This window comes from Thunnus maccoyii, chromosome 18, assembly GCF_910596095.1.
Source record: "Thunnus maccoyii chromosome 18, fThuMac1.1, whole genome shotgun sequence".
Taxonomy (NCBI): Eukaryota; Metazoa; Chordata; class Actinopteri; order Scombriformes; family Scombridae; genus Thunnus; species Thunnus maccoyii.
Genome location: NC_056550.1, coordinates 23,789,846 through 23,806,170, shown reverse-complemented (window position 1 = coordinate 23,806,170; position 16,325 = coordinate 23,789,846). Strand labels below are relative to the sequence as shown.

The following is a 16,325-nucleotide window of genomic DNA, read 5'->3' as shown; positions in this document are numbered from 1 at the left end:
AGAGCAGCATGTTACTGTTGTAGCTGCTGGAGGTGAAGCTAGTTTCAACTACTTTATATATAGTTACCTAGTTTAGTCCAGTGATTCCCAACCTAGGGGTTGGGCCCCCCCCCCAAAGGGTCACCAGATAAATCTGAGGGGTCGTGAGATGATTAATGGGAGAGGAAAGAAAAAAAAACAAAGTTCTGATACACAAATCTGTTTTCAGTTTTTGGACTTTTTCTTTAATCTTTGATTTTTGGTGAAATATTGGATCATTTGAACATTTATTGAAATGAAAGCATGTGAGAAGTTTAGAGGGAAAAATCACCATTTGGTGGAGCTGTTAACAACTAATAAACATCTGAAATGTGACCCGACTACACACTGCTTTTTGTAAGACGTCAAAAGCTAAAAAGGTTGGAAACCACTGGTTTCATCTTAAACAATGTGTTGTATTTTAAAAGCTTGTTATATTATCCATTGTGTCAAATCTTCATCTGAAAAGTAACTAAAACTGTCAAATAAATGAACATGTAAGCATTTTAATGTTGTATCTGGTTGAGGTGGAGCTAATTCTAACACCTGTATATAATGTTGGGCAGTTTATTCTTAACAATTCATCATATTTTACAAGCTGATCTTAAGTTTTTGTATGTAAAGTCTGAAAAGTAACTACAGATGTTACATAAATGTAGAGGAAGGAAAAAAAGTCGAATATCTGCTACTGAAATAGTGGAGTAAAGGTATAAAGTAGCAGAAAATGTGAATACTGTGGTAAAGTACAAGTATCTGAATCTATTTAGACATCCCTCCAGTCTACATACAGTAGAGTGTTACGGCTCAGTGCTGTCTATAAGAATTATAAGATAAACATGGCTTTATTTCACCTGTCAGAACAGTGTTTAAATGTTTGCCTTCATGAAGAGGCCTGTCGACTGCACCCAGAAATAATAAACTGCTGAAGATGATTCATCCTCAGTTTTGTGACTTAATTTGCAAATGTCAGGTTATAAAAGAAGACATTTCAAAGGTATCCCTATTTAGCTTTTTATGTATGAGACTATAACGAAGTTGTAAGCAGATATAAGTGTTTATTAATGTATCTGTCAACAACTATAAGTCCTCCAGGCGCCCATACTCAGAGGCTGCTGAATAAACAGAGCAGATAAAGAAAATACAGTAAAACACAGTTGTAATAATATAAAATATGTTTCCTTAGGAGGTCATAATCGTCGACAAATATTGTACATTAATAAACTGATCTTACATCATGTAAAACATCCTCCTGCTTATATTATAGCATGTTATAAACCATTATTATTATCAATATTACTGTTGAGATCAAACCTGAATGAATCCCTTGACGACGTTGAGTGAACACTATAGAAAAGTAGATAGAAATTAAGTATGATGGGAATAATAAGTGCAAAGATAAAGCAATAAATTAAATATAATGAATAAAAAATAAAAAAAAGTTCTTGCTTTGTCATCCATTGACAGCATTCAGATTTATTTAAGTGCATCATGTGGTGTCATGTGCACCATTATCCTGCCCAATCTAAATATAACTCACTTCACTACCCTTGAATTAAATATTGTTGAGAGGCTACATGTTTTTTCAACTCTAATAATTTATGGTTTTGCATTAAAGTATTGCAAAAATATTATAATTTCATATTTCCCCTGAGTTATAACAGATCTTACCATATCCATATTAATAATATAAAAAGGTTTCTGGTTAGACGGGTTCATTGTATCTATTTCAGCTCCTTAAAGACATGGCTGCTGCACCGGTGTAACCAAATCTAGTTCAGAGACTGCTGACACAATCTACAAGTTAAATTTAGCGTTATGCCGCACCCATTCTGCTCCCCGTTATAGACCCTCACTCTTTCAACCACTGATACCGAGAGGTGTGTGTATCAGTTTCTATGTCGGCACACTAAACTATCTCGTGATCCTCAGGCCCATTGTCAGAACACTTACTTTAAATTTAACTATTTAAAAAAAAAAACAACGCAAACAGTTTTCCAACAGACTCCAGTGCATTTTTATTATGTTTGCTCAGAATTTATTAGAAACAGCCTGCAAGAAACCAATCTCATGGCAGATATAAATTAAAATTTTATTGATAGGATCCTTTAAGATTATATTAATGCTAATAAATTTCCAATGAAATCACAGCAATGCATTTCATTCCTTTTTTTTTTTTAAATGTGGCACAATGCCATCAAATAACGTGTTCTTTCCCAGCAGATTAAGTCTAAAAAGCTCACTGAGTTGATACAGCTTTCAAACAGATCTTTGATTAAAGACAGTTGGACTGAAAAAAGAAAAAAAAACAAAACAAAAGACAAAAATCTTGGCGTGAACTGTAGTGACAGATTTAACGGTGGGAAAAAAAAAAAAAAAAAAAAAAAAAAAAAAAGGCTTTCTCCCTTGACATGGACAGTTCACTCAGTCATTAAAGTTGAGCCACACCAAATGGAGCAGGTGGTGACGGCAAAACAGCTAAGCTTGACAGACCCAGAGGCACAGGATGTCTGTTTAGAGCTGGAGCGACTGTGAGCCAGAGCTGTGGTTGAGGTGAGAAGCTTGGAGGAGAGAAAAAAAAAAACTGTCTGAGCGGAGCTGAGCACTGTGTTTGCATGTGTGCTTTTATCCGAGTCCCTGCGTTGTTCTTTCACATGGCTTTCACTTTGATCTGCTTCATCTTCATCTGCTTCTTCTCAATCTTCTTCTGCTCACGTCGCTGGGCAGCTTCCTGGAAAGGGAACAGAAGAAAAATATTTGAGAACCGGAAAATTAAGGGATAGGAATAAAAGGGAATAGTTTGACATTGATTTGTTTTCTTGTTGCGAGTTAGATAACAAGATCAATACCACTCATGTCTTTATGATAAATATGATATCCTGGCTCCGTGCACAGGTACCAAGAAAGCACCTAAAGCTTATTATTTAACATGTTACATCATGTTTGTTTAATTCTTACAAAAAAATAAGTGCAAAAACAACAATTTGTGTTTTTAGTGGCTGACTATTTCTTGGCCTGCAGCAGAGACCGCATGAAGTTACTTCTCATAACCAAGAAATAATCTGTAAAACAACATATTTTTACACTTTGGTTATTGTAGAGATTAAAGACATAACTTATGACATGTTAATTGATGAGTTTTAGATTGTGGTGTTTCCTTTAGAATTTTTTTCAGGCCTGGTGGAACGCACTGAAAAAACACTAAAGAGACGAGGCGTGCAGGACGGCATATTCATGTGGTCGGATCACAAGGAGAGGATGACTTAATAAGCTGCATTTATTGCATAAAAATAAGCATAAGCCCCCCCCCCACCCCCACCCATCTACCCCTCTCACTTCTCCCACTTATGTCACTCTCTCTTCTTCCCCATATGTATTTTGGCTTGGCTCCAGAGTTTTGGAGAAAAACTTTATTTATATATTTGGTTATATTTGTCCCCTGTGTTGAGAGCTTTTTCTCTTTAGGCGGTGCCATTAGCTAACCTGCATCCCATATGTTCGTGGTCTTACTCTGCAGTAATTTAAAGGCACTCTGACAGCAGCGGCACTCACATCGCCTCAAGAGTTCCCCAGGCAACGACACAGATGTTGACTTATGTTTCAGAACACACAGAGGCTCCCAAACGCAAATGATTACTGATTTCCGAATGAATGGATATTTGGCGTTATTTTTGGCATTAAAGAAAAGATTTTTTTTGGCTTGGTGGCCCACCAGGCCTGTACAATTGTAGAGGAAACAATGGATTGCGTTTAGATGTTTATGCTAAGCTAACCAGCTGTTGGCTGTAGTTTCATATTTAGTGTGCAAACATGAACGGTATTAATCATCTTGTCAAGAATGCAAATAAGAGCATTTCACAAAATGTTTAACTGCTCTTTTTAAATGTCTTTTTCGGACCTCCAGACGACGCTGTCTCTCAGGATCCTCCTCATTCATGATCCTCTCCTTCTCGGCTCTCTTCTTCTCCTCACGGCGTGTCTGTGCTGCCTCCTGACGCTGAGCGTGAGTCTGCTTCAGGAAGTTCTCCTCCACACGGGCCCGGTTTCTGTCAGCTTTCTGTTTCCCCTAAAAAAACAGAGGAAAAAAAAGTCTCAAAGCTGCACTTTAAGTTTACTTTAAAGCTCAAAAATGGAGCAAATTGGTGAGTTGTCGTTTAAATGTGCTGTTCTGCTCACTCACCTCTCTGTTGAGACGGAGTTTCTTGACTTTATCGATGCTGTAGATCACCATGTTCATGAGAGGGAGCAGAGCGTCCATGTCTTTGGGAGAGGTGTTGCCCATGCCAGGCACTAAACACACAACAATGCCATTCAGTGTACATTAAAGACATGAGTACAAATCAAACAGTGGTGGTACGGTCAAGGTTTTTAGGATAGTAGGAGACACAAAACGCTCACCATTAAATGTAAACAGCAGCGTCTTCTTGGTCTCAGGCAGCTTTAAGGGCTGACCCTCCCTGAAAAATGACAACTATTACTTAAAACAACAAGAACATGTTAAATAACGTGCATGTAAGAGATTAAAAAGACGACAAATACTTACTCTTGCATAACTTTTGGACCAGAAAATTGGTCCGAGAAATGGATGGACTCAATCTTGTCAGCATGATTGGTGATATAATGTACCATCTAAAGAAAAAAAACCCACCAGAAACAGATCCAAATGCATGAGAGAGTAGACCCTGATCAGTATTCTGAGACTTTGCAGAACCATTTTGCACTAATACTGTATGTGAGTAAACGCACCTTGTTGTCCATCACGCCATCTGTGACCTCGCCCATCTCACTTAGAATAGTCAGGGAGTCTGGGAGTCCAAACTTGGCCCCGGACTTGGGCTTGTCACCGCAGAACTCACTCTGAGGAAGAACAAAAGCAGAGCAGATAAAGGAATGTGAGAGGCATTTAAATGAGAGATTGCATACAGGTGATACTGTAACAGTGTGAACAGATACTATAAACAAATCTGTTTAGTAACACATGTAGCTAAAAATTGAATCTGTCTCATGTACACAAGTTGTGGAGGATATTTACCAAGTCCTGCATCTCCTTCTGCAGCCGCGCCATGGCCTTCTTGGTGCCCACAGCAAACACAAAAGTGTCCATGTCCTCGTCATTAAGAGTCACTTTGATTTGCTACAGACAGAAAGACATTGTTGGTTAAGACTACATCTGCAAAGCACAGTCTGCTGCATCTTCTCCACACAGACTCATGTGTTTTGCTACTTGACTGGTACGTACCACTTGATCACAGGCGGGCCTCATCATCCTGGCCAGAACGTTGAGCAGATCCTGCCTCTTCAGGAACTGGAATAGACCGCGAGATATATTACATGACTGTATATTTAAAACACAGTACACCGACACAGATCTATATATGTATCATAAACGTTTGCCCGTACCTTGAGCTGGATCAGCATGCCTTCACAGCACACACGTCCAGAGCACCACAGGTTGTAGATGTGTTCATTCTCCTGATTCAGCTTCCCAGTGCTCACTGCTTCTTTACTGGTGCCGTCATCACCTATACACACACAAATGATTGACAATTAAGATCTGCCTCACACCGACTGGGAGTTGCTTGATATCCTCACCATCATATTATTCATACATGTTTGTAATCAATTTATGATTTCTACATATTGATTTTCCTTATTGGCATTTTCCTTATCCAAATTGAGGGTCTAAGGATAGTTTATTGTATGTCGTGCAGACTGCAAAGCACCTTTAGGCAACTTTGTGATATTGGGCTACATAAATAAAATTAACTTGACTTAAATTGACAAAGGATAAGCGCATGTACTGGTATTTCATACACTGCTGTTGTTCTTTATGCTACAGAAATCACAGGAGTTGACACACTACTACTCACCAACTAGTGCAAAGTTGCTCTCTAAAAGTTCTCTGTGCGAGTTGAACCAGGCCTGAGCGAGGCGGCTGTTCTTGTTCTTGCCAATGATGTAGTTCATGATGTAGGCCAAGAGGCCGGTCACCATCAGGATCTCCATGTAGTAACTCTCCCAGCTGTTCTGCAGATGTGCAGGAACCTGCAGAGAAACAACAGGTGCTCATCAGTATTGATGTGTGTTATTTTATCCTAGAAACTAGAATTACTTGGCATACAACCACGCACACAATCAAATCCTTATGGTTGTATGCCTCTGCCAAACAGTTGCAGTTTACATCCATGTCTGTCCAGACTCATAATATTTGTAGTTAATAAAAAGGTAGTAAGTTTATCTTCTGGCTAATAGAGATTATGACTATATTGACATGTATGATTCCAGTGAGAAACATGCTGCCTTCACTTAGAGACTAAATGGATATAAAATGTCATCACTTCATGATTTTATCCTATTAAACATTTGTGTGAAACTTTGTCATAATAAGCAAATGAATTCTTGAGTTATGGCCAAAAAATGTGTTTTGTGAGGTCACAGTGACCTTAACCTTTGACCACCAAATTCTAATCAGTTCATCCTTGAGTCCAAGAGGGCGTTTGTGCCAAATTTGAAGAAATTTCCTTGCATTCACGAGAATGGGACAGAGAACCCAAAAAACAAAAGCCATCAGTTGCCAAAGTCTGCAGTTTCAGTGCTGCCATTGTTCAGTTTCCATAGTAATACTTTAAGTAAACTACTTGAATCCCTTTTATCAACAAAATTTAACAGGAGGTGCAAAACAGTGGAGTAAATTAGCTTGCAGTGATCTTCCACAGCTGTAAAATTGCTTTTTCATTATACAGACAACGCACTCAAATCATAATTTAAACCTTCTAGTGCAGTTTCCCCCAAACATAAACACTTTTTACTGGAAAATATAATTTGCAGGCAGCAGGAAACTTGTCAACATTCAGAGCTTATGCAGCCTACAAACAGCAGAAGACAGTAAGTGAGAAGATTTGAGCATTAAGCCAAGCTTACTGTGTGGATTATAAGGGGGTCCTTCATGGAGTGACCTGTTTTCTCCATGTCTCCAAACCCCTCAAACTCCTCCTGGTCATATTTGCTGAACATGTCTTGATCCTGCAGAAACATTAGTTAGTTAGTTTAAGTTATTATGTTTCACTGATTAATCAAAAGTGTGATATCACAGAAACCATGCTGAAGTAAAGTAATAAAAGACAACATGCCTGAGTGTCTGGGTCCTCAAAGCCGTCCTGGCCGTCCTCCAGCTCAACAGTGGCCTCGTCTTCATCCTCGTCCTCTTCGGGTTGCATGGAAGGGTTGGCTCGTGGCGGAGGGGCAGTTTCCGCCTCAGCTGCTAGGTCGTCGTTCATGTCCTCAAACTCAGCAAAGTCATTGTCATCAAAGTCTGCCAGGTCCTCGCCATCGTCAAAGTCATCATTGTAGCGCCCCCTGGAGACGGGAAAGGCCAGGAGGAGCAGCAGCGTGGGTATCAAGAGGAGATACTCACTTCGCATGGTGGGACCTACAGCAAACAGGAAAAGCAAAGTGAAGGAGAGATGATACAACTGATAGGAAAACTTGTAAATAAGGGTGGTTTAATGTGACAGAGAAGGTCATATAAAGACAACTTAATACAAATACTAGATAAGAGACTTGGAAAGAAAAATCTCACACAAACCATCCCAGAAAAGTGATCAGCAACGATTTTGATCATCAATTATTTGCTTTATCAATTAAGTATTTTTAAAGCAAAAACTCCAAACATTCACAGGTTCCAGCTTCTCAAATGTTAAGATTTGCTGCTTTTCTTTGTTTTATGTGATATCAAATTGAATGTTGTTGGGTTTTAGACTGTTGGTTAGACTAATTTGAAGATGTCACATTGGGCTTTAAGGAAGTTGTGACATGCATTAACCATTTTCTGACCACACAATTAATCATGAAAGTAATCAGCATTTTAATTGATCGTGAAAATCTTAATTAGTTGGAGCCCTGGTTGCAGCTTTTAACATGTTTTTGTATCAGCTGTCTTTGAATGAGGACTGAGGATTGCGTTTACATTCTATCACAGTAGGGCTGCAACTAACGATTAATTTCATTATTGACTAATCTGTCAATTATTTTTGAAATTAATTGATTAGTCGTTTGGTCCATAAAATGTCAGAAAATTGTGAAAAATGCCAATCACCGTTTCCCAAAGATCCAAGATGCAACCTAAAATGTCTTGTTTTGTCCAAACAACAGTCAACAACCCAAAGATATTCTGTTTACAGTCGTAGAAGACTAAAGAAACAGAAAACTATTCACCTTTAAGAAGCTGGAACAAGAGGATTCTTTCTTAAAAAGTGACTGAAATGATTGTTTGATTATCAAAATAGTTGCAGATTAATTTGCTGTTGATTGACTAATTGATTAATTGACCAATCGTTGCAGCTCTACATCACAGTGACTCTAGAGTATTTAGACACATTACATGCTTTACAAGTCCATTAAGTGTAGTGACAGTGCCCACCTATAGATTTTGGCCCCCGTTTCTTACACTGAAAGTACATTTGAAGGGGATCTTTAAAAAGCCAGTATGAACAGGAAGAACAATGAGGAAAACCTCTATCAGTGTTCATTTGGGCACCTGACTGTTGTTTTAAGACACAGTTGAAAATGATGAACCTGTCCTTTTAACTGGTCCATAAATTCACGTGATAAATCCCAAAGAGAAAAAGATCCCAAAGGAACAAGACCAACTGGAAAAACAATGACTCAGGAAGAAAATCAACACTTGGGAAGCACTGTCACCGTGAAGAAAAGAAATACAACTAAATATCAAAATAAAACATGTGATAATGACACAAGCTTTACTGGGACTAAGCTAGGTTAATCCAGACGGAAGGAACTGCACCATATGTGGTCGGATCTGGTGAAATATTCAACCAGTCTGAGGAACTGTCGCTGACACAAGTTTGACCAACAAACCAATCATTGCGACACACTTGCTAACAGGCTCAAATATACTCGTCTATGTTTGATTTCCTACGTTAAAGTTAAAATACAGGGTACTTACCTGATGACATATGTAGGATTAAACCCCCACTCCTAATCATTTAACAACACCCAACCCATCCCCCCGCCCCCCAGCACTCTCCCACTTTATCATTAGCTAGCTGGTAGAAAATCTGGCATTAGCATGCTAACGGTGGCTAACTAGCATGGCAACCAACCTATGATCCTGAGCGGAAAGCAGACTCATTTTTTTCCTCTTTAACACTCGGAAAACAAGTCTTAAAAACAAATAAATCAAATGAAGTCTTTCAGCAGCTTACCTGGTGATTTACTATGACAATAAACGTAACGCCGGTTGAGCTCAATTAGCCTGAGCTGCCCTTGTAGTAATGATGTTACGCCTAAAGCGTTTCTGCTCCTTCTTCTTCGTTGGTGTTTATTGGCGGTTGGCAATGAACGTACTGGCGCATTACCGCCACCAACTGGTATAGAGTGAGGATCAGAATAGTTAACGTTACAATATTCATAAAAAGAAATCGATTACACTCATTTGTAGAAAATCTATCAGACCAAAGTGTACTTTTATCTTTCTGAGGCCTTCTTTCTGCCTCATATTTAGGACAGACTGTACTGTTTCCTCTTCCCCACAGTATTCACATGTGACTGTCTTATGTTTACCTGTTTTGAATAATGTATTGTTTAGTCCAGTGTGTCCAAATCTAAGTCTCGATATTATTGTCTCATCTTTCCTTCCTGCACACCTCATTTCTCCCGCTTTCCTTTGAACTCTGTAAAAAACCATCATCCTTTCATCTCTTCCTCCCATCGCTTTTGCCACCTTTCCTTCAATCTCTGCTTAATAATGATCTTGATTACTGTCTATCTGAAGCTAACTGCCAAACCAAATGCAACCTTATCTGCCATTTCATTTCCATTGATACCAATATGTGCCAGTACCCATAAAAATATTACTGTAAAGCCCATGATTTGAATTCTGTATAATGTTTGTTGTACTTCTATTAAAATATCTGCTCTGCTGTCTGAATGACTGTACTGTAAACTGGCTAGTAAGGGTCTTGTATCATTTATCCACTGCACTGCTAACAATATTGCAAACATTTCTCCTGTGTAAACTGATAATTCCTGACTGATCCTTTTCCCTACTTTGAGATGAAACTCTGCTACTCCCACTTTATTAACTAAACTCCTTGATGCATCTGTGTATGTATGTGCCTGTATGTGAATTGTAAATAAACTCCCTATCTTTGTTCTTCTTCTCTAATAATGTAAAATCTACTGTGGCATCTGGAAGTATCCCAGGTGGTTTTGCGCGCAATGGCAATCCTTCTCATTTTTAGCGGCATTTCTCCTATTTCCATCTGTAATTCTGCTGTTGGGGTTGTTTTAAATACACCTGTGTATAATCTCAATGCCTGATACTGTATATTAACTAACTTTTTAAGAGATGTGCTTGCTGCTGTTTCATTATCTCTCAGTGCCCATTCATTTTAAACCCGTCTTTCCAGTTTAGTTGTCCTAAAAAAATTAAATTATAATCTCCTCCCTTCAACACTGTCTCCATTCTCAAGTTTACTTTTAACCTTGTCCTCCGCCCGCCCTATTTTCTGTAGTTGTGTCATCATTTCTTGTCTTTCATGTATAAGTTTCCTGCATGTTATAAAGATATGCTCAACTGTCTCAGCCGCAATGATAGCAAGGAACCTTTGATGTTTTTTTATTATGCGCCTTTGAAATTTTGGGTGTTTCACCGGAAGTGCTTGTGTGTTAAAATGTCTGTCTTGACGTTCGTTGCTACAGCTGGTGGTTGGTGTAAAATTAAGGGTGTCAATTGCCCTCAAGTGGTTACAGCGTGTAACTACATGAAAATAAAAAGGTTATATGAAATATTATTAAATAATAGTGGTGGAAAGTAACAAAGTATATTTATTCAAGTACTGCACTTAAGTACAATTTTGAGCTACTTGTACTTAACTTGAGTATTTCCATTTTATGCTACTTTATACTTCCACTCCACTATATTTCAGAGGGAAATATTGTACTTTCTACTCCACTACATTTACTACTACTACTTTTCAGATGAAGATTTGACACAAGCTTTTAAAATACAACACATTGTTAAAGATGAAACCAGTGGTTTCCAACCTTTTTGGCTTTTAACATTTCACAAAAAGCTGTGTGTAGTTGGGTCACATTTCAGATGTATATGAGTTGTTAACAGCTCCACCAAATGGTGATTTTTCCCTCTAAACTTCTCACATGGTTTCATTTCAATAAATGTTCAAATGATGCAATATTTCAGCAAAAATAAAGATTAGAGAAAAAGTCCAAAACCTGGAAACAGATTTGTGTATCAGAACTTTGTTTTTTCTTCTTTCCTCTCCCATTAATCATCTCATGACCCCTCAGATTTATCTGGTGACCCTTTGGAGGGGCCTGACCCCTAGTTTGGGAACTACTGGACTAAACTAGCTAACTGTATATAAAGTAGTTGAAACTAGCTCCACCTTCAGCAGCTACAACATTAACATGCTGCTCCACGCTGATGCTTCGGTATTAATAAACTAATGATGTCATATATGATAATAAAACAGTTATTGCAGAATGAGTGCTTTTACTTTAATATTTCAAGTACATTTCGCTGCTAATACTTATGTACTTTTACTTAAGTAGGATTTTTCATGCAGGACTTTTACTTGGAACAGAGTATTTTTACATTCAAAAATAAGACCATATCTCTATTCTATTTTAAATTATTCTGTTTTGATAAGAGTAACCTCAGTATCTTCGAGTAACTCATTTGATTAATAAGATTAACACGTTTTTTTATGAATATTGTAAACACTAGACATTCTGATTCACACTCCATGCCGGTTGGTGGCGTTAATGCGCCAATTCGTTGTTTGCCAACCACCAATAAACTTCAATGAAGAAGAAGAAAAGCATAACCGGAAGTCTTGTAAATACTTTGGACTTGACGATTCTCTCGGTCGTTACGAGCAATGCTACTCTTTGTTAGGTAAAGTGGTGAGAATATCGCTTGGAAACACGCTTTGTCTACTCAGATGGTAATTATTACCACGTCTGCTGATATTTGCGCTCGTAAGTTGAACTAACTGTTGATAGTTTCCTTGTAAGGCGACTTATTTGGTAGTTGGCTAACGCTAGCGTGTTAGCTGCTCAGACAACAGCTGCAGCTCGGGAGGATGTCGCTTCACGGCAAAAGAAAAGAAATCTACAAATACGAGGCGCCATGGACGGTGTATGCGATGAACTGGAGCGTCCGCCCGGACAAACGCTTTCGGCTGGCACTTGGGAGCTTTGTGGAGGAATATAATAACAAGGTGCGTAGTGTGGTTTTGGCCATTTTATCAGCCAAAGCTAAAGATAGTAACGGTGGCGAGCTAATGCTAATGCTAGTTACCCTGCGCAGCATTAAGGCATCAAATCACAATGAATATTTTGTTGTTTCCACTTCAGTAACACTAAAATAATCAGTAGCCATGTTACTGTGTGTTTAATACTCTTATAAATTAGTAACGTCATATATACTTAATACTATTTCAAACTCTTCATTCGGCTCTCTGGTGCTTTTATAGTAATATACAGGTATTGTTTTTGTTCCTGTTCAGGTGCAGCTGGTGGGTCTGGAAGAGGAGAGCTCAGAGTTTGTCTGCAGGAACACATTTGATCATCCTTACCCCACCACCAAGATCATGTGGATCCCGGATACCAAGGGGGTTTACCCGGACCTGCTGGCCACCAGTGGGGACTATCTGCGCATATGGCGGGTAAGGGTCTCTCCTCCTGGACACGGTGTTTATGTAGAAGAGAAGTCTAATGATTGTTTATGTTGTCCTTTATGGTCATCTAATCTAAAAAAAACAACAACAATTAATTGACCCCAACAATTAGTATTAGATTTGACAATAACAAAAATAGAGCTGCAACTACTAGTTGATTGGTTGCCAAGTCTGAAATTAATCACCAACTACTTTTGATAATTGGCTAATCGTTTTAGTCCAAATTCTCTGGTCCCAGCTTCTCACCTGTGGATATTTCTGGTTTCTTTAGTCTTCTATGACAGTAAATTGAATATTTTTGGGTTGTGGACTGTTGGTCGGGACTAAAAGAGACATTTGAGGGAAACAGTGGTCAATGTTTTGCCCCATTTCCGGACATTTTAGCGACCAAAGAACTAATCAATTAATCGAGAAAATACTCAACTGATTAAAAGAATTGCAGTTAATTGCAGCGCTAAACAAAAATATAGAATATTTCAAGCCTTATGCTTGAATTTCCTGCTTGTTCCTGTGAACTGCAGTAGTCCATGACTGCGCTGCGAGAGCTGAAAATAAAACATCATCATCATACTCAATTGTAGGATAAAAACAAAGTAGTCAGTACTGTGGGGATAAGATCAGTTTATTTGTTTAATGTAAATATGTGACAAATTCCTTCACATTTTATCTTGCAGGTCAGTGACACAGAAACACGTCTCGAATGTTTGCTGAATAACAACAAGAACTCAGACTTCTGTGCTCCCCTCACCTCCTTTGACTGGAATGAAGTTGATCCAAATCTGCTGGGTAAGAAATCTACTATCTGATAAATAATTTGAGAGGCTATAAGTCGGACTTGATTGTTCTTTCACATGAGGTGTTTGCATTTCTAATATGTTTGTTCATTCATTCTGCAGGCACCTCCAGTATTGACACCACCTGCACTATCTGGGGCTTGGAGACAGGTCAGGTGTTGGGAAGAGTCAACCTGGTGTCTGGTCATGTGAAGACCCAGCTGATCGCTCATGACAAAGAGGTGTGTGTCTCATCTTCAAAATGAGAATATGTTAGGTTGACTTGTATTGTCTTTTAAATGCAAAACTAGCTCATTACAGCAAAATTAAACATTAATTACAGTACATGATGTAAAAGAATATTTAAATGTATGTCTTAATGTGTCTGTACAGGTGTATGACATCGCGTTCAGCCGTGCAGGAGGTGGTAGAGACATGTTCGCCTCTGTGGGAGCTGACGGTTCCGTCCGTATGTTTGACCTCCGACACCTGGAGCACAGCACCATCATCTATGAAGATCCCCAGCACCACCCGCTGCTCCGCCTCTGCTGGAACAAGCAGGACCCCAACTACCTGGCCACAATGGCCATGGACGGCATGGAGGTCAGTGTGCCGTAGATTCTTACAGCCTATCAGTAAATATGTGTCTGTCCAGACAAGAAAGAAACTTTTATTTATTTCGAACGAGCTTTGTGTAGTTATTTTTTCACTAAAAGCCCTTTCCACTTCCAGTAAGCATGATGAAAACCATGAAATATTACATTTTATGGACACTTACTCAACATTTTACATACTATTTTATACATGGATATTATAATTCCCATGAAAATAACTTGATGGGAGCCAAATACCTTTTAGCAATGAGTGTGTTTTCTGTTCTGTAGTCCATGTCATTAATATTTCTGTGTGATAGGTGGTCATCCTGGACGTACGTGTTCCTTGCACACCGGTGGCTCGGCTGAACAACCATCGCGCCTGTGTGAACGGCATCGCCTGGGCTCCCCACTCCTCGTGTCACATCTGCACTGCAGGTAACGCTCATCTTACAAGTTCATCGCATGTCATGTGGTTCGAGATGGGTCTAATAAAGGGTCGGCGAACATCAGTGATGGTCTTTAGTCTTTGGATCTCTTAAATAATATGTTCACAGTTTTTTAAGAGTGTTTTAAAACAACAGTCAGGTGCCCACATGAACATTGGAGGAGGTTTTTCTCGCTTCTAATCATTTGTCCTGTTCACACTGGCTGTTACAAGATTTCCCTCCAAATCCACAGACCTCCTTTTGAGCAAAAATGTGTTTATTTGTTTATCTGAAGCTTAATTGAGGCTTCAGCAGTCTGAGTTAGTCAAATAAAGTGGATATCTGCCACAGTTACAGTCTGTTGAGTAAAAAATGCCCTCTTTGTAGCTGGACGGACAGTGTTTTCCTGTTAACCTGACTTATTTGGACGGCTGAAGCTTCATATTAGCTTCAGATAAACTTTTAGATACATTTTTGTGCAGATTTTGTGAATTTTGTCCCCCATCACTTACAATGAAAGTGCATTATGATTGGATCCCTTAATGTCCTGTATGAAAAGGAGGAATGATTACAAGAAAAAACATCTGACTGTTGTTTAAAGACTTGAAAAATTGTCAACTATCCTTTTAAGTCAGCTATTGATTTAAGATTTGTTTCTCCCACGATTGCGACTTCTCATTTTAGTGTAAATGCAAGTGTAAAAAGGGACCTGAAGACAAAACTTTACATCTCTAATCAGCTGGATTTCCACTTGACTCTCATGTATTTCCTGTAATGCTCACTCTCGTGTGTCTTCTCCACTCAGCCGATGACCACCAGGCCCTGATCTGGGACATCCAGCAGATGCCGCGGGCCATTGAAGACCCCATCCTGGCCTACACCGCCGAAGGGGAGATCAACAACGTGCAGTGGGCCTCCACACAGCCGGACTGGATCGCCATCTGCTACAACAACTGCCTGGAGATCCTGCGTGTCTAAAGTCACGGACACTTAAGACGGGGGAGGGGGAGGGAGGGAGGGAAGAGAGGGGGCGTCGTTTCAGATTCGGACTTAATTTTTAGTCCTCGTCCCACTGATTTCAAGACAAGGACGAAGTCACGAGTGAACTTTCTGAACACGTTTGGAGTATCCCGCACCTACTCCACAATAACCTGGTTTACATTTTCTTCCACGTCTTTTACTCCATACTTCTTATAAATGTGTTTTAAGCTCTTATTTATTTTTTGCTCACATGGTAGTGTTCAGCATCTGTAAGAAGCACCAGTGCATTGAGAACTCTTGAGCAGTTGTCTCCGGGGAGAAAAAAAAACAGAAAAGAAAAAGAATTTTATACTTCTTGGTGTGAGTTTTCATTTCAGCCAGCTGTGAGATTATCATGAAGGGTTTAGATGTTGTGCGTCTCATATGTTTGATTTGTAAAGGTTGATACGAACTCCTGTAGGTGGCAGATGACCTCTCTAATATGTAGGAATATGTTGTAGCCTTCTCGTGGACTCATACCATATTACTGGTGATTCAAGGATCAATATATTATAGTCTTGTTTACCCCCCTCCTTCCCCTCCCTCCCCCGTGGCAATTTTAAACTGTTCAATATCCTCTCTCTCCAAATGATTGTATCCAGGCTCAAACTTTATGGCCTGTGCAACTTCTAAAAATTGTAAAAAGTAACCTGAGAGGGATTCATATCGTCACTGCAGTGGTGTCTGTCATCATATGGTGTGTTTTAGTTTGGCTGGTGACGCTGTGTGCGTGTGTGTGCGTGTGTATGCGTGTGTGTGTGTGTGTGGCGG

At 39.2% G+C, this 16,325-nt stretch overlaps 2 protein-coding genes across 2 annotated transcripts; one reads left to right on the top strand and one right to left on the bottom strand.

Annotated features, from left to right (window-relative positions):
- Positions 1-2,008: 2,008 nt before the first annotated feature.
- Positions 2,009-9,345, bottom strand: ccdc47 (coiled-coil domain containing 47). Its single transcript, XM_042393165.1, has 13 exons — positions 9,240-9,345; positions 7,146-7,444; positions 6,937-7,038; positions 5,886-6,060; positions 5,416-5,537; positions 5,255-5,320; positions 5,048-5,149; positions 4,762-4,872; positions 4,559-4,644; positions 4,414-4,472; positions 4,196-4,305; positions 3,914-4,081; positions 2,009-2,746 (listed from the first exon to the last, which is right to left on the bottom strand). The coding sequence occupies exons 2-13, from the start codon at positions 7,434-7,436 to the stop codon at positions 2,666-2,668; spliced, it is 1,473 nt and encodes a 490-aa protein (XP_042249099.1). The 5' UTR covers positions 7,437-7,444; positions 9,240-9,345; the 3' UTR covers positions 2,009-2,665.
- A 2,535-nt stretch (positions 9,346-11,880) lies between these two features.
- dcaf7 (ddb1 and cul4 associated factor 7) lies at positions 11,881-15,546 on the top strand. The gene is made up of 7 exons (XM_042393166.1): positions 11,881-12,281; positions 12,570-12,728; positions 13,415-13,526; positions 13,637-13,755; positions 13,907-14,116; positions 14,427-14,544; positions 15,340-15,546. Exons 1-7 carry the CDS (start codon positions 12,144-12,146, stop codon positions 15,510-15,512), a joined length of 1,029 nt encoding a protein of 342 aa, XP_042249100.1. The 5' UTR covers positions 11,881-12,143; the 3' UTR covers positions 15,513-15,546.
- Positions 15,547-16,325: the final 779 nt, after the last annotated feature.